The 18,184-nt window shown below is 41.5% G+C and overlaps 1 protein-coding gene across 1 annotated transcript in view; it reads left to right on the top strand.

Annotated features, from left to right (window-relative positions):
• The window catches only part of TMEM43 (transmembrane protein 43), a 28,219-nt gene extending 10,035 nt beyond the window's left edge, over positions 1-18,184 (top strand). Inside the window, exons 2-12 of the mRNA XM_048491941.1 lie at positions 1,768-1,917; positions 5,507-5,641; positions 7,404-7,498; positions 8,649-8,698; positions 10,263-10,332; positions 11,257-11,327; positions 11,544-11,665; positions 12,540-12,614; positions 12,703-12,804; positions 14,776-14,893; positions 16,533-18,184. Of these exons, the coding sequence (XP_048347898.1) occupies positions 1,768-1,917; positions 5,507-5,641; positions 7,404-7,498; positions 8,649-8,698; positions 10,263-10,332; positions 11,257-11,327; positions 11,544-11,665; positions 12,540-12,614; positions 12,703-12,804; positions 14,776-14,893; positions 16,533-16,735 (1,191 nt within the window). The 3' untranslated portion in view covers positions 16,736-18,184. The remainder of the gene's footprint in view (positions 1-1,767; positions 1,918-5,506; positions 5,642-7,403; positions 7,499-8,648; positions 8,699-10,262; positions 10,333-11,256; positions 11,328-11,543; positions 11,666-12,539; positions 12,615-12,702; positions 12,805-14,775; positions 14,894-16,532) is intronic.

The raw sequence follows: 18,184 nt of genomic DNA, 5'->3' as shown, positions 1-18,184 counted from the left end.
TGAGTTAGTTGGGTGTTCCACGCTTCTATGACACAAGGTACCTGGGAGCACATAGAAGAAGAATAGTAGGTTTTTGTACCCCGTTTTTCTCCAACGTTAAGAAATCTCAGTGACTTACAATTGCCTTTCCCTCCCTGCAGTGGACACCTTATGAGATAGGTGGGGCTGAAAGAGTTCTGAGAGAACTGTGACTGGCCCAAGGTTACCCAACAGGCTTCATGTGGATGAGTGTGGAATTAAACCCAGTTCTGCAAATTAGAATCCACCACTATTAACTAGTACAGCATACTGGCTCCCTTAGAGTTAACCCCATGCAGTGTTCTTATTGTCCCATCAGCAGTGGCGTAGGAGGTTAAGAGCTTGTGTATCTAATCTGGAGGAACCGGGTTTGATTCTCCGTTCTGCCGCCTGAGCTGTGGAGGCTTATCTGGGGAATTCAGATTAGCCTGTACACTCCCACACACGCCAGCTGGGTGACCTTGGGCTAGTCACAGCTTCTCAGAGCTCTCTCAGCCCCACTTACCTCACAGAGTGTTTGTTGTGAGGGGGGAAGGGCAAGGAGATTGTAAGCCCCTTTGAGTCTCCTACAGGAGAGAAAGGGGGGATATAAATCCAAACTCTTTTTCTTCTTTTAATGAGGGGGAAAGGTAATATGAATTGGCCCTTCATGCAAACAAGCTTAAGTGTACGGTTGTATCTGCACAGTGGTGAGGGGTGGGGGAGGCATGTCTGACATATCCCCTGCACTACAGAACTGTGATCTTGACCCAATGAGACTGCTCATTAGCTCACTGTGACTATTTTAGTGGACTGAATGCTCCAGTGAGATCTGGGAACTGCAGCCTTAATTCTGTATAGTTATTTTCTTTCATAACTGCACTAACTTGATTTTGTTGTAGCAAGTGATTAATTGTGAATTCAGTACAGACCCTTGGTAGCAGAGGTCCTTTGTGCTTTGCAGGCCTACATCCTTGACTTATGGTTGTCATCTGTTTGATCCCTAATAAAAAGGATTTATGTAACAATCCTGTTCCAATTGTTTTCCTGGGAGACTGCCAACCCTGCTATTTATAATGTCCCATTAATGTGCTAGGTCAGTGATGGCGAACCTATGGCACGGGTGCCAGAGGTGGCACTCAGCCCTCTCTGTGGGCACGCACAGAGTTCATCAGGGGGGGGGGAATTGCCCCCCCCCCCCACATATCTAGGCTGGCCTGGGCCGCTGGGCTCAATTATTAGAATTAAACCTAAGACCTAGTGTGGGGAAGCAGTATACGTAAGCCTGTTAAGCGCTGTTAAACCCCACTGATTTTCATGCAAAGAACTAAAGCGCGATCCTTTACCTGGGAGTAAGCTTGGTTGCTGGCAATGTAGCTTGCTTCTGAGTAAACCCTCCTAGGGTCGTGATTTACCCGTTCGAAGAGTTGCATGGTTGCTTCAAAGCAAAGCCAACAACTACCATCAAGCTTACTCCCGAGTATCGCACGCCTCAGAGCCAACCATTTTTTCTAAACTAAAACCTCAGTATTCAGGTTAAATTGCCGTGTTGGCACTTTGCGATAAATAAGTGGGTTTTGGGTTGCAGTTTGGGCACTCGGTGTCAAAAAGGTTCGCCATCACTGTGCTAGGTTGTTGGTCCTTGTTAGTAAACCTTATATGTGGAGAACACTCTTTGTAGAAACCAGTTTTTGATTTGTGTGTAGACATGATTTTGTGATAGGAACACAATCAGTAACTATCTCATTTCTTCTTGTTTCTCTGTAATAGTTCTCTGACCCAGGCAACAGGAAAGAACATGTTAAAATCACGAGTGAACGGAAGCCAGGATTTCTGGAGCGCCTCAGTGAGACATCTGGAGGGATGCTCATTGGACTTGCCACTTTTGCAATGTCCTTCTACATCCTCTTTACCAATGAGGTAAGTATAGAGAAAAAGCAGTGTCATAATCCCTTCCAGGGTCTGGGTGTTCTCACATGCATGTTTCCTGGCATGTAACAGTGTGTTTCCTCTTCATTGCCACCAATCCAAGATATAAAACTCCGTTTCTTAAGTAACCAGCCCTGGTGTACCCTGGTAGGGCTGCCTCTGAGCAATCACAAAGTGCAGATATTCCAATCGCTTTTGCTTCCCCTGTGTGTACAAGTCCTCAACAAGTTGGAGTGGTCTTCTGTATGTGATAGGATTTGATACACTGTTTGCTTTCTTAAACAGGAAAGAAGCTTTACTACTAAATATTAAACTAGAGCACACACTGGAAAAAATAGCTTCATTTTAGGAGCATGGAGATCTATGAAAATAAAAAGAAAACATCACTCTTGCTAATTTGCTACAAGACGGTTGCCTTAGATGGAGCAAACCCATCCCCATCCCCTTTGCTGCTGCACTGAAAGGAGGAGGATGCCCATTGGTCATAACATCTGGGCAAAGTGTTTGAACCAGAACAAAGGAAGATTTCACCTTTTTAAGCTTCTGCTTGCTTCATTCACATCTGCTCCAGAGTTAGAAATACTTCCCTCATCGGAGATGCTCAGCTCTCTGCCAGTGAGGTCCTTTGGCACTTAGCCTCTCTCTCTCTCTCTTGCTCTCTCTCTCAAGTCATGTTTTATGATGTGCATTCATTACTTCATTTAGCAAGTAGGCCAAGTGGCTAATTTTCCTACTGAAACAGATTTCATTTTTTTTTCTGAATCCTTGCACAAAAAATAAACAGTTGACCTGGTTTCAGGGTCCCCAGTTATAACAAGCTGATATTTGGGTATTTTCCCATATGTGCAGTGTTATCAAGAAGGAGGCCTTGGGATCTTCTCAGGTCCTTTAGGCTTTTCCGTTACTGCTCAGAATGTTCCCCATTCCATCCAGAGCAGTTGTTTTCAGGACCGAGAGGTCAAAAGTTTCATACTGAATCCGAAGTAGATCTAGTGCTGGTACAGGCCCAGCTTGCTATTTACTTTTCTTGCATGCTAAAAGGCAAGCCCGCTTGCAGCCGCTTTGTGACGATTTGGGCTTTTTAATGTATTAACAGAATTATGGACATGGCTTGTGGTCATATGTTAGTTAGGAACAAAGTTCAAACCATGCTCCCATAGAAAGTACATGTTAACTGAACATTGATGAACATGAAAGGGAAATAGTTCTTGTTAAAAATATTTGTGTATGCTGTTTTCTGAACGTTTTGGTGATTCCCTTCAACCTTTATTATCGCAACACTTAGGAGAAGTGAACACATACTCCTCAATCAGCCAGGCTTTGTTCTTCCATAAATGGCAACTGTCTTTTGGAGAGTCCCTGCAATATTAAAGTGTACTCACATGTATGACCACCAAGTTCCCTGAGATTCCTCTTGGACAAAGCTTTTTGCCCTGAATCTCACAAGCAGGGTAACTTTGTGCAAGAAAGCTATTTCTGTTTAATTATACTGCTCATTTAGCCTACAGGCCATGAGCAGCATCACGATAGATTGAAAAAAAATCCCCAAATAATTTAAATATTTAAATAAATAATTTAAATACCCAATTATTAACTGCACTTGAGGTTCTTTGAATTTGATTATATGAGGGGGAAAAATTGACAATGGCAAATGTAAGTCCTAAATCCATGCCACGCTTCCTAAACATTATCCAGACAACTTGGCATCCCTGTGATCTTCTGCAAAAATAATGACAAAAGGGAATCTGCTGTTCCTCTGCAGTCCTCAGTCCATACTGAAGCTTTGTAGGGAAGCAGGCCACCCACATTGGCATTAAAAACTGAAATGGCTGCAGGAACAAACTGGCCACCTTTGCTGTAAAAAAATGTATTGTAGCCTTGACTGCTATGAGCATTTTTAGGATGGGACCTCCAGGCCCACTTAGTTTGGAAATGAATTTCTCAATAACAGAATTGGATTACTTGCTCTATAGGTTTCCCATTGATTTGCTAGCTATACTTTATTAGGTGCTCAGATTAAGAAAACACCATCACTTTAGATTTCCCTTGGTTAACTGTGAGCACTTCTGCATTACAGTATTCTGAGAAGGCCCCCAACGGTCATCAGAGGCCCACAGGGGATCTAGCTAACAAAAGTGCATCATCCGCATATAATAACAGTAATCTTGGGTTATTAACCAGCATAAGAGAATTGGATTTCTCAGAAGGGATATTATATCATTTAAATACAAATTAAACAATATTAAAGCTAGTAGGAATCCTTGCTTAATGCCCTTCTATAAAGGGGTAGGATTGGACAAGTAGCCTTCCAGACTACAATAAACCCGAGCTGAAAGAGAATTGTATTGCTTCTTGATAAACCACAACAATTGTTGATCAGCTAAGGTTTCCCTAGTTTGTCCCACAATTAGTCCCTTGGGATTGAATCAAAAGCTGTCTGGAGATCCGTGAAGGCCACATATAAATAGCTTTTTCAAATTGTTGTCTATTTTCTGGCTAAATGATATGAAAATAAGCAATGATCTATTGTAGAGCTTTTAGTGACAAGGCTTGCTTATTCAGGATCTAGAATCAGTCCAGTAATTTCTATAATAACAAGAGGCATAGAGTTTTTCTAGTGAAGACAAAGGACTAATTAGTAATTAGATGCGTTCATCGTATCATCTTTTGTATAGATGCTATAATTGTTTGTCTCCACATGTCTGGAATTGTACCAGTTTCATGTATCTCTGAAAAAAAATTGGAGCCAGAATAGAGCTCCACAGTGCCTGAACACCAAACTGATTCTCCTTACATTAATGGAGTCCAAACTATATTAAGTTGTCCTATACTACTTCTACAAAGAAAGGTTTACCTGTTAAGTAGATGAATCATCCTCAAGGTTATACACTGATACAGTAGGTAATTTAACCAACTTCTGCAAGCAGAAACTATAAATAATTCTTTAAAATACATTCGTCTGTGAGCCTGTGAAAGCGTGCCCAGAGATTGTCAACTGATCCCCGGGGAGATGCTTCTGCTTCAACACGCAGACTGACCATGTACTTTGCAAGCCTTCTGTTGTGGATTCCAGTTGTGCTTGGCATTTATCTCTGGACTCTGAACTAAGCCCCACTTTGTATGTCTACTAATCCTGGAATCACACCATGTTCATGACTTGCTTATTCTTGTCAAAGATAATGGTACTATTGGTCGTTGAGTTGCAATATGCAGGAATTTTAAGAGGATTATGTTTAGGGCTATAAACTCTGTCAGAGAGGCCTGTAGTGAAGAGTCATAATAAAATCCTGACATTTGCCCATGCCGCCAAAAGTATTCAATTTCAAGATGGCTCACACCCACCAAATTGTTCAGAATGTCATAACCACAGAGTTAAACATTTTATTTCTGAGAGTCCAAGCAGACGTGGATTATATTGCAGTTAAAGTCTTTGTGTGTTTGTAGCCTGTGGTTGTACAGGAAGATCCTGTTCATTCCCTTTCAGCACAATGTTTCATTAGTTTTGTAGTTGTTGTGTTTGCTTGCTCATGTACTCTTTTCCTTCTCCATGCCCTATTTCCCCTCATTCAATTATTTGTAGGGCCGAGCTTTGAAGACAGCCACCTCTCTTAATGAGGGGCTTTCTCTGGTGGTCTCACTCGACAACATCCAGAGTGTATTACAAGAGAATGACCATAAACTCGTGCACCTGTCAGGACCCCTTAGAACATTAAAGGTAATCCACATGGTTTTATTAGACAACATTTTGAAAATAGCAATGACAGGTGAAAAGAAATGTTTTGCTGCTGCAGTTCCTGGTGGATGTAGATGCCTCAACCTCCCTTGCCCCCCGTCCCTGATTGTCCTTTTTTATTTCGTCTCAGCTTTTTATGTATGTTCGTGAATTTGCATCTGCAAATTACATCCAGGAGTTGACCCAGTGTCAACCTCTGGGAATGGCAGTTGACTTACAGAGCTGTTTATCATGACCTGTCATTGAATTGCCACAGTGTTCTCTAGGCCATGCTAGACTATAGTATGGCATTAAGATTTGGATCATGGAGCTCTATTCTACATGTTTCCTCTCTAAAATGTTTTATGAAGGAATGGAGTCCAGAGATTAATTCTCCAAACATGAGCCCAAAAGCCTGGAAGTCTTGCTCTTTGACTTACAACCTTTCTCTTTGAAATTGGCTATGGTGCTCCTTATTCCTGTTTCAGGTGGAGAGGGCTGAGCTGTCCCAGAAATTAAACCATGATTGAGCTGCATAAAAGTCCTTACCAAACGCCTTCCAAGTCCATGTATTACAGTGTGACAATATCACAGTGTTACTGCAGTAAAATTTTATTTTGATACTTGACCATACTATATAGCTGCATCAATATCCATGACATTTAAGTAATAGAGTCCTTGCTATTAATTAGGATTTTTAATTAGACGTTGGTCCCAAATGGTGCTTTTACAAAAAAGGCCAATGTGGCATGGGAACTGGACAGAAATTGTGTATTTTTTATATGTCATTACCATGCTCTTGACCAGTGGTCCTTGCAAGAGATTGGATGAAACTGATTATGATGAAGGGGGTCATGGCTGTTTGCTTTGCATACCAGCAGTAGCAATGATTCCAGCTGGCTTGCTTTTCTAGCATCCTAGTCTGCAGAAAACTTTGAGCTCTTGTGACCAACCTTAACAGCGATAACCTGAAGGACCCTGGATCTAGTTGGCTTATTTATATTGCTGCTTTTATCATGTTTGAGCTTAATAATGTAATCTTGTTCTTTTGTGGTAAGGATTAAAATAGTGTCATGGGGGCAGACATCTAGCAAGTATGTAATGATGCAAGTACATCACAGAGTTAAAGGGTGTCCTTTTCAGGGTCCTTGTGAAATTCCTCCTAAAATATGAAACCTTCTAATGATGTAAATTTCCATTACATTACAAAGACTGTACTTTCTGAGACTTTTAAGGAAGCAACAACTAGATGGAAAACTTCTGGTGTCCTTTTACCGCTGTGCTATAGAGAGTGTCTTAACCTACTGCATCTGTGTATGGTTCTCCAGTTGCACAGTGGCGAATAGGAAGGCGCTCCAAAGGGTGATCACTACTGCACAAAGGATTATCGGCTGCCCTCTTCCCTCCTTGGAAGAAATCTATAATTCCCGAAGCCTAAATAAAGCCCAAAATATTCTGAGGGACCCGTCTCATCCAGCACACTCTCTTTTCAAACTGTTACCATCTGGCAGACGATACAGGGCTCTCAGAACTAGGACAAAGAGGCTTAGAGACAGCTTCTACTCTAGAGCTGTGGCTATGCTAAACTCCGCTGCTTCATATTGATGTATTTGGGGCTGTGTAGGGATGGGTGGAGGAAGGGGAAGTGAGGATGATGTATGAGTCTGAAATTGTGTGCATCGAGGAATGCTGCTGTAAATTTCGTTGTGCGTGCACAATGACAATAAAATGCTTATGCTTATGCTTATGCTTATACATTTCCTAGCCTTTGTATGATCCCAGCTACGGGCTCTCCATCCGGGCTGTCAAACTTAAACGTCATGTGGAGATGTATCAGTGGGTAGAATATGAAGAATCCAAGTAAGATGCATGCTTATGAACATTTATTCTGCCATAAAGTATTTTATATGAGAGAGTTTTAATGTAATTCAGCTAGACATTAAGAGGAGGTTTCTATATTCTTCACTGTACAGCAACGCTGTTCCCTTGGGGCATGGCTGCAACAATGACTCTTTTTTTGGCATCAGGTTATTTTTTTTTTCAAATGGTGACTAGTGTTTCAAAGCTATAAAGAGCAAATGAACATACCACTATGAGTCACTTGTTTATAGCTGGCTTCAGGAGTGGAAAGTCTGAGGAACTGAGAGCTTGTGGGAAAAATCCTTATCCCTGGTTTCTGTGCCTACAGCTCCTCTTCTAACCTAGTCTTGGGTGAGCAATGTGCCAAAATGCGTTAGAACCCAGTAACTTAGATACCAGTAGTGTGTCCACATGTCTGTGGCACACCAAACTTGAGGCTGTTTTACTGAATACTCAACTCCAGATTTGAGATTGGTCAAGATTCAAGAGGAAGTATCAAGTTTAGAGGGGAATTTGCCTGGCTACCTGTGGAAGTGGATATTCTGTGTGAGCCTGATATTCAATAAAGGCTTCAAATCCCAATATTTGTCTATGCAACTAACATGTAATTGGAGTTCTTCTAAGCTGTATTACATAGGAATTTTCTTAAGGATTGCTCTGAAGTGTTGAAATTTTAGTTAGCCTTCAGACAGCTTTTTGATGGGGCTATAGTATATTAATCCACCCTTAGCCTCTCTTTTTTGGCAATTATCTTATTTCCCTCATATTTTCTCTTTCTACTCCTCAAGCCTCTTCCCTCATGTCCCCTATTCCTGTTTTGTTGTGATTTTCAGATCTTTTAATTTGGCTTCCTTCCCTGTAGCCACCTTGATGTTGCTTTCTCCTCAGACTTGACAACATTAAAACCCATTGTGTGAAGTTATTTTTCCCTTCCCATCAAAGCAGAGCTTTCTGTTATCTCACAGAGACAGCATAGTTGGCCATTCTTCAACTATCAGTGAGTTCATCTGGTTAGCTAACCTTTCATTCTGGCCTTAGCCAATATTTGGCCTAGCATGTATAAAAATACAGAGTTGTGTGTGGGGTGTAATGTACTTCTCACAGGATGTGCTTCACTGTATGTTATGTCCTTTCTTCCTCCTGCCTATAGGGATTATGAAGAGAATGGTGAGCTTAAGAAAGAAACCAGATACTCATATAGTAAGTAAAACAGCACTGAAATTCTTCTAGGGCTGTCAGTGAGAGCCGTGTGATTTTAAATGAAAGGATCCTGTTTCCTCCAGGGGAAATAGCGCAGACCCTCTTTTAGCAATCGAGAATCTTATTTAAGTGCCCCTTTCATCAACACCATTATTGCCTGAAATGTTAAACATAGAATTTGGGGGGGGGAAAGAGCATTTATGTTTCCCTCGACGGCTATTAGCAAGACTTGCCTTTTTGTAAAGTTGCACTTGCCATATTCTTTCCTGTTTGAGAAACAAAATGGGAGGAACAACTTTACAAAAAAGCAAGTCCTACTAATAGCCATCTGGAGCAATACAAATGCTCTTTTTTCAAAGTTCTGTGTTTAACAGCACAAGCAGTGCTTAAATAAGATTCTCTAACTCTAAGAGACAATCAGAAGGGGGGGGGGGGGACAGAGCATTTCAACACAATGGAAGGTCCAGGTAGCTGTGGCTAATTAATTCACACATCTCCTGAGATCTTTCCCTGAGATAGAGTATCGTTAAGATGTAGTCAGTTACTGGTAGTTGCTCTGGCTGAGGAGACTTTGGAAGGTTGAGATAGCAGGGTTAGACATGCTATGTCATTGTTTCTCTTGTGTTTACATTTATCGTGGTTCTGCCTGAGGGGTTTATATTTTACACAATTTCCAAATTGAATGTCAGTCTAAATAAAGCCTGCCTACTTTAATTGCCTTCTTTTTTTTAACTTTAACATTGGTGTGGAGAGCTGTCCTTTCTCAAACCATCCAGTCTTGGTCACGCGGATGTAAAAAAGAGAGTGGGGTTTTCTTACTTAAGGTGGGAGGGAGTGTTACAGGAAACAGCAGACAGCCACTTCTTGTTTATCCAGAAGTGTGCAGGTCCTCTTTTGGGGGGGTGGGGGAGAGAATAGGGTCCTGCTGATGGCAGCCACCTGTATTAAAGGCATCGGGGTGGGCTAGGGAAGCTTACAATGGACCTGTCTTCCCTCAAAGGCAGTTAAACTTCCCTAGCCCACCCCAATGCCTTTAATACAGGTGGCTGATCGCTATCCCCCGGTTCACCATAAGCTGTTATGTGGATATCTGCATTGTGGATTTTAAAAGTTTTTGGAGTGTTTATTGATGATATCTGTACTCTGCCTTTCTGAAGCTTTCAACAAGCATACATTAGTAGGGTATCTGCATTACATTGAGGCTTTGTGGACTTCATTATTCAAAGAGCATGATGAAGAAGGTTAAATAAATGGCTTGTGGAAGTTCAGATATTCTATTGCCATTCAGAACATAAGGAAGATACAACTTTATTATTCAGTTTTAATGGCTTGTTCCCTCACCTCAGGCTGAGTTGATGATATTTTGTCTTGTTGCTACCCCTTACTCCTGTAAACCTTTCCTTTAGGACCTGTTCTAATGATGTTCATGGGGCACTCCTTCGGTACTCCAGAGTGCCTTGATTGTTGTGCTGTGTATATTTTATGACATCTGGAAACTAAGAATATTTTGAAACTAGCATTTCTGGGGTTTTTTCAAGTACATATTTCACTTCTTTCTTCTTAGATACTGAATGGAAATCAGAGGTTGTGAACAGCAGAAACTTTGATCGAGAAATTGGCCATAAAAACCCCAGGTAAATCTTGTGTGGTGGAATGAACTTCTGGCTCTGTTCTTTTTACTGTCTGGTATGAGTCATTTGATTGGATTATTGTTTTTTGATTGACTGAATCCTTCAGTCCACTGGACTTTGGTAACTATTCTGGAACAGAATAGGAAGAGTTTGCCCTTGCCCTTGCCCTTGCCCTTGCCCTTGCCCTTGCCCTTGCCCTTGCCCTTGCCCTTGCCCTTGCCCTTGCCCTTGCCCTGCCCTGCCCTGCCCTGCCCTGCCCTGCCCTGCCCTGCCCTGCCCTGCCCTGCCCTGCCCTGCCCTGCCCTGCCCTGCCCTGCCTTGCCTGCTTGTAACCCGCCCTCCCCCGAAGGGCTCAGGGAAGCGTACAAGAGGACCAACAGCACAATACAATATTTCAATAAAAGGTCCATTGAATAAAATATATAATAAACAGATAAAACCAGATGGCAGCCAGCCCACCCCCTCCCACTAAGCTCATAAGAAACGCTCAACAGGTACATTTATGTAGGCTTTTCTGAAAAACTATGCTGCTTCGCTGGTTACTTTGCTAGGGACAAGGAAAGGAGCTTGGCTCTTTTTTGATAGGCCAGAAATACTTCATAAGATAGAAGCCTTGCAGTGCAGTCCTGTGCAAAGTTATTTCAGTCTAAGCCCATTGATTTCAGTGACCTTAGACTTGAATAACCCTGCATAAGATTGTATTGTTATCATGTTTGACTTTCTCTGTACCAGTGGCGTACCTGGGGGTGGGGGTGGGCAGGGGGCAAATCTCCCAGGCGGTGTTCTGTAACAAGGACCCACAAAGTGCTGTGGCATTTTGCAAGCAGGGAGGGTGCAGTTTCATTTGGGCATCATTTTTTAAAGGTACACCACTGCTTTGTGGCTACCATACTGGAATTCATCTTGCCATTCCTTTTGTCCCTGCAGTGCCATGGCTGTTGAGTCTTTCACAGCAGTTGCTCCTGATGTCCAAGTTGGCAGTTTTTTTCTTTCCAAAGGTAAGGTGTTTCTTCTCAGCAAAAAAAATATTGCACAGCTGGCAGCTCCTGGAAAAACTGAAAGGGAATGTTTCACTTTATTTTGTTTTTATTTTCTGGTTTTATTAAACCTTTGCAAAGCAGATAGTACATAAAACCCAAATTGTCTGGATGGACTTTTGTCGTTAAATGTCTATGCTGACCGTGGAACAAAGTTAATGCTTTATTCTTTCCTAGGCCTCATTGAGAAAATAGATAACTTCAAACAAATGAGCTTGTCAAAACTGGAAGATCCACATGCTGATGTGATCCGCTCTGGGGATTACTTCTTTCACAGTGACAATCCTCGACGTCCAGAAGTAAGTACCCAAAGGCAAATCCAACAGTAAACCCACTGTCTTCTTTTAACCAGCTATCAGATTGCAACCTTCTTAACTGGTCTTGCTCCTACACCATTAATAGCTGCCTGGGAGAAATTCAGTAAATACTTTCCATCAGAAGCCTCACCTGATTTATTTGGTGTGCCCTGCTCTCTTAAAGGAACAGGACAAGTAAGCAGGTGGTGACAGTAACATGCTAGGTACCCATTAGGTCCCGTTACACAGAAACGGAGCTTCACACTGGAATCGGTCCTTGTGTCTTCTTTCCTTTTCTTTGTCATGCTGGCAGTCTTTAATATAACACTGCATGAAAAGAAATTGAGAGTTGTGTATAATTTCCTATTTCTCTAAGTAATCAATTTTGATGTTCTGAATTGTGATGAACTAGGAACAGAATGACTATTTCATAGTTCATCTTTGTGGTAGGAGGACCTTGTGACCTTTTTTAAAGACAGTGGACCTGTTGTGGATCTGTTGATAAACATTTAAATAACTAAATAACTGGTGTGGTTAGTTATGTACTCCTCAGATGGTGTGGCTCTTCAGACGTGTCTCAACTTGAGTTCACCACCTGTAAAATGGGATAGTAATGGCCCAATATTAATTGTGGAATTTGTTGTGACTACCTTGTCAGCAGAGTTTCATGCACAGCTGTCAGAATCTACCATTTGCTGGGACTGAAGTATGCTGATTCCAAAGTTCTGCACTATGACAAACTTGAGGATGTCTCCTGAGAGTCGTCTTAAGACATAGAAATAAGTTCTGCTCAGAGAATACAGTAAACCTGTGCCCTGAATATCCTCTAAGAAGTTTTTGTTGCCACCTGTTTTACCTTTTCCCCTCTGTTTTTTAGGTTGGAGACCTTCGTGTTTCTTTCTTTTATTCGGGTTTGAGTGGAGACTCATCCCACTTGGGTCCAGCAGATATGGTAAATGTTCATCTTCTCACTCTAAAGCAGAAACACACTGCGAATTATCACATGTCTGTTAATCTTATCAATTGGGCTGATCTTTTAGGTGACTATAATTGCTCGGCAACGAGGGGACCGCTTAGTTTCATACAAAACCAAAGCTGGTGATGCTCTGGAGATTCTTCATCCTGATGAGCTTTCCGCTGAGGTAAGAGTTACTCTGAGGTAAGAGTGATCCATTGAAATAATAAGGAATCCACTGAAATAATAATATTTTGTATCTGGATAGGCAGCTAAAAGACACTATGGACTAATTAATTTAGTCTCTTCCTGCCTTCCTAGGGAAACTCTTTCTCTTGTTTATTACTGGAAAGCACAGTACATTGGAAGAGCAGGTTGCTTCTGACATTTCTTTTGTATAGCAGACTGACTCCATAACTTTTACTTTATTTTGATTTCTATCCTGCCCTACCTCACCCAGAGGCTGGACAGGGCAGCTTACAACGCAACCCATCAATACAACATTTACAATCCAATGTACAAACATAGTTAATCTAATACAATAAAAAACCAAAATATTCAAGATTAATTATTAAAATTAAACGTATGAAATATATGAAAATTCGCTCCATCATTGTGTTCTATGACCCAAACGGAGGATATAAACCAATATTTCCAGTTACATCAAATGTAGCTCATCTACCCCCTAAACTCAGTTTACTCCATGAAAGGGGAGGGAAGAAGGGAGGGGAAGGAGCACAGGGAAGATATGTATAAGAGTGTTGCTGCAAATGGTTGCTTGACTAATATTGAAAAGCACTAGTCTTCTCTATGGAGGCATAAGGTGGAGTCCTTCCAACATCATAGGAATTACAGAACACTTCCATAAATCAGTTCCCCAACATTTCTTGTAATTTGAAGATTCTCCAATTCTAGTGTGATTCTGCCTTTTCCTCTTTGTACCATGTTTATTTGTAGGCTAAAGTAATACTAAAGTATAACTCCAGTAGAGGTATGTAAATGTCTCTGACTTTCTGAATTTGCAGGTTCGTTATGCATATGTGTTCTGTCTCTACTTTCTACACTACTAGTATCTCTTATCTGTCTCTTCCCTCCACCCAGATTGGAAAATTAAAGGTCATACTTTCCACTAGATCTATGAGCTGAGCAAGAAATAGCTGCCCCGCCCTGAATAAATCCCACTCTATTTATGAAGCCTTGTGTTCAAGGGCTGTGAACTGGATGGGAGTGTCCTACATGCTTGGGCAGCACTAGTCAGTCATTCTCTGGCGGGTTGATTCCACAGAGGGATTATCTCACACCTTGCTCCAAAGGAGCATTGATATAATTTAGCAGTATAGATCAGTTTAATGGAATGTTGCTTTGGAGTATGCGGCAAAGGCAGGCACTGTGATGCAGCTGTTGCGTTTTTAACCTTTTGCAGGCTGTAAAAAGATTATTTTGAAGCTCATAAGACTCTGAGAAACTAGCCATTTTAATTTAGAGACCAGTCCTAACCTGTTTGTGGCTATTTGTATAGGGTCCCATTCCCCCCCCCCCCCCACACACACACACACTGCTGAGGTGTACTAAAAATAAAAATAATATTAATTACTCCGTATGTTTGGGGAAGCAGATCGTTTTTATTTAGGCCAGTCAAAATATCACAAAATAACAAATCTTGGAATTCCCTAGAACTCTTCCTCAGAGTGTTCCATACAAAAACTGTGCATTTCTTCAACAGAGCTGTGAACACAGGATTATTGTTAAAGTTTTCCCCATCGGCAGATTGGTTCTCTGGGCTGGCACACAGTATCAAAATGCTGATTCTTCCAGCTGATGTAATTAGTCAAAGTAGTACAATAATCCCCAATATGGAGCCTGCTTCATGTTTGCTTCCTTCTTTCCCAAAGCAAAGAACCAGTCCTGGTTTTTTCCAGCTTGGTGGAGCATGAAATCCACCTTTGTTCCTGCAGGGAACACCCATTTCTAAACAGCTACCTCCTTCGCAGGGGATGCTCAGCTTGCAATTTCCCAAAATTCTGATTGGATCAGGGCCTGTGGAAGCCATGTTCCCCCTCCCCAACAGAAGCCGTTGATGCATATACAGATAGATATGCAGATGTATTGAATGCATTTAGGATAGCAAGGTGTATGATCAGATGTACTCACATTTTAGGAGGTGTTCCAGAAGGAGCTTGAATGTAACAGCATGAAGACTTGGGGTCTACGTGGAGCTGGCTGGCTGGCTATGTTTGTGGGCATCAACCTTATGATGAAAATTTTTTACACCCTGGGTAAGTCTGCTGATAGCAGCCCAGTTTCATTTTCTAAAGAAGAGTGTCATGATCTTGGGTCAAGCAACTTCAATTATTAGGTTGCTTTGCTTTATTAAGAGTGAATATCGCTTGAAGTATCAGTATTGTGCTATATAGATCTAGGCCCTAGATTTCAACTCTTTCTTTGACTGAGAAGTTCCAAACCAATCCTCCTTTTCTCATGCTCAGGAGACAAAACTGGGATGTACGTGTCATTGTATCGATTTAGAAAATAGCTTATTGAGGCTTGGGAAATGAGAAGGAAGGTAGATGCAGAAGTGCTTTAATATAGAATCTTAAGTGACATTGTGGCCCTACAAATCAAGGACACATTCAGCATGCTAAAAACTCTCATACATTGAGCAAAAGCCAGTATCTTGCCTTGTGCTCCGTGAAGTGGGGAAAAAAAAACCCGCCATGCTTCGCTTGTCCTATTGTTCCTCATTTTCATTCTGCTGAATTTCTTTCAGGTGTTAAGTTGAAGCATTTAAGTTTCACCAGGTCTCTTTGTTAAATGATTCTACCTGTCAGCTGCATTTCCAAACTTGCTGAGAATTATTTTAATTGCATTAATATTCTGCCTTTTTGCCAAGCAGTTTAGGATGCTGTATATGGGATTTTTCTGTTTTGTTCCCTTACTAAGCCAGTGAGGTAGGATGTGCAGAGAAATGTTAACTAATCTAAGGTAATGTGATTTTTGTTGCTGAGTGGAGATGGGAACCTTAGTCCAATACCCTGGCCACTATGCTATACTGCCTCTGATTCTGCCTCATCAGTGCTCAGATCAGTATCTTACAGAATAGGAAGGATCTAATCATTAATGTAATGGTAGAACTGTGGAGGAGAAGGCCTGTAATGAAATCAGTGGACATTGGGTTGGATTCTAGAGATTAACCCCTTTCCTCCCAACAGCTTTTGCTGGCCATTGCATCTCCCAGACCCCCATTTATGAGTCTTTTTAGCAACAGGCTCTATTTTGTTTCTTTGTAACAGGGCTTTCAGAAGAGGTGTTAGGAAGTCACCTTTTCTGTTGGCCTTCAGGAAGCCCCATAAGTAAATTACATAGAAAAGCTTTTGATGTAGTTTGATCAGTGTTGGAGTTTGGACACGTGTCTGTCTAATGATGATAATGTGCATATTTTTTGCTAAACTTTTCAAACAGTTCTATGAATGTTTATATTTCTGACATATCTCAAAGAGGCATGGGGATATATAAGCTACCTTGAGCCCCTTCCAAGGAATGGAGAAGGTGAGAACTACTGTAAAAGCTGTGGTTCCTGCTGCCATGTTCCTTGCTCCCTGACCCTGTGGTGCAGATCAGCTGTGCAACATGCAGCTAATCAACTCTGTGGAGGGAATTTCATGTTCTGACTATGAGGCACCACTTGCACTGTTGCCCGAACTCAGGAGTCCACTGGTCCCTCCACCAGCTCTCAGGCTGTGGAAGAGCCAGCCATGAGTCTCCACTTGGCAAACTAGCATGTTTGGTTAACTATCATCTTCAGTTTCCCATCAGTGCTGCTGAACAGAGTTTTCACTGTATTCTAATTGATAAATATTCTTGAGTTGACACCAGCTTGCTGATGCTCCCTATCTTTTTTTCTTTTCTCTGCTACAGTGGATTGGTTTCCAGGAATCCGGGAGCTGGTTAACATTGGCCTGAAAGCATTCGCCTTTTGTCTGGCCACTTCTTTATCCCTGCTAACTATTTCAGTGGGGTGGTTCTTCTACCGGCCACTCTGGGCTATACTGATTGGGTTGCTGGCGGCAGTTCCCATTGTGATTGCCAGGTCTCGAGTTCCACCCAAGAAGCAGCAGTAACAGGGCGAAGAGCGCGCCCATCTTTGTGGCTTAATTCCTTTGGAACTTTGACACATCCAGAGCATCTATCCAGCTTGAAGCCATTATCACTGTCCAGTGTGTGTTTTGTGTGTGAAAAACAAAACTTGACAATGCAGCACAGGCAATTAATACCAAAAATGTTATTAGTGGACCTAGATGCATAGAAATTTGTACAGTTTTTATTGTGTGATCAAGTACTTGTTTTTATACTAAGCTGATGAATCTTGAGATGTGACAATTATTGAGTGCCTGGTTGCTACATTTAAGTGGCAGGAACTTTGAAAGCATCTGCCGGTTCTCATAAGAGGAGGATCGGGGCCTGTAGCCTAGACGGGGGCCGGGAGGTTTCAAAACAGTGTAAGGTTTTTTAATATTCTTAATCTGAATTTGTGCACTTTTTTCCCTCCCTGCCATCCATCACCTTATGTCTTCTAAAAATATATGCTACCCTGTATTTTGTTTTTCTTGCTGCTGTAGTTATAGTCCTTTTATTTCTTTTTTGCTTGTGCATTTAAATTACAATCGATTGAAAAATCTTCAGCATTGTAAAGGTTACCTCTGTTGTCTAGTCAAGGTGTTTAACAACACTGTTTATTTACTGTTGCCACTGAGCTGAAATTTGTATGCGGATTTCAAGCAAATCATGTGTTAACTTAAGGTGCCTTTTTGCTCGGGGGAATATAATGTTTGGTAGATACTATATTACCTCTATTGGATTTGTTTCTGTAATCATCATTTTATTGGGATGGTGAGGAAATGAGGACTTCTCAGACAATGGCTTTACAATGAAGGCACATAAACTCCTGTAAGAGAAACGCAGCGCTGTGTTCTACAAGTCTGCAATAAGCTGAAATGTATAATTGTCTCATTATCAACTGCAATAAATTAAAAAGAATATTTCTATGTAGATGGACATACTGTTCATCCATCACTCTACTGAGGAGCTTAGAGCAGCATACACAGCTCTTCCTGCCTCCATTTAATCTTCACAAGAACTCTTGTGAGATTAAGCGGAGTCTGTGTGACTGGCCCAAGGTCACCTCATGAGTTCCAGGGCAGAGTAGGCAGCTGAACCTGCATCGCCCCCAGTCTTAGGCACAGTCTGATCCCTACTGCATACTATTTTTAATGTTTTTGCTGTTATCCAGAGTATTTGAAAAGCTATGGTAGACCAACCAGAAAATTAATGTAAAAGTATGTCCTTCCCATATCCCAATGGTGATATGATAGGTTAACCTAATAGGCAAACCGCTACAACTGGACCAGCAAACTCAACTGTGTGCTTTGTCAGTGTGACTTCCTGCTTAAAGCAAAAAACTGTCCCTTCTCAGTATTTGTATATTTTCCAGGAGTAACTTCTAAAACCTGTTTTCTGTTAATGGAAGCACCAAACCTCTGTATTTTCATAATAAAGCTTCATACATGGTG

Source organism: Sphaerodactylus townsendi, linkage group LG03 (genome assembly GCF_021028975.2).
Source record: "Sphaerodactylus townsendi isolate TG3544 linkage group LG03, MPM_Stown_v2.3, whole genome shotgun sequence".
Classification (NCBI taxonomy): domain Eukaryota; kingdom Metazoa; phylum Chordata; class Lepidosauria; order Squamata; family Sphaerodactylidae; genus Sphaerodactylus; species Sphaerodactylus townsendi.
This window is presented reverse-complemented; position numbering and strand designations above follow the sequence as displayed.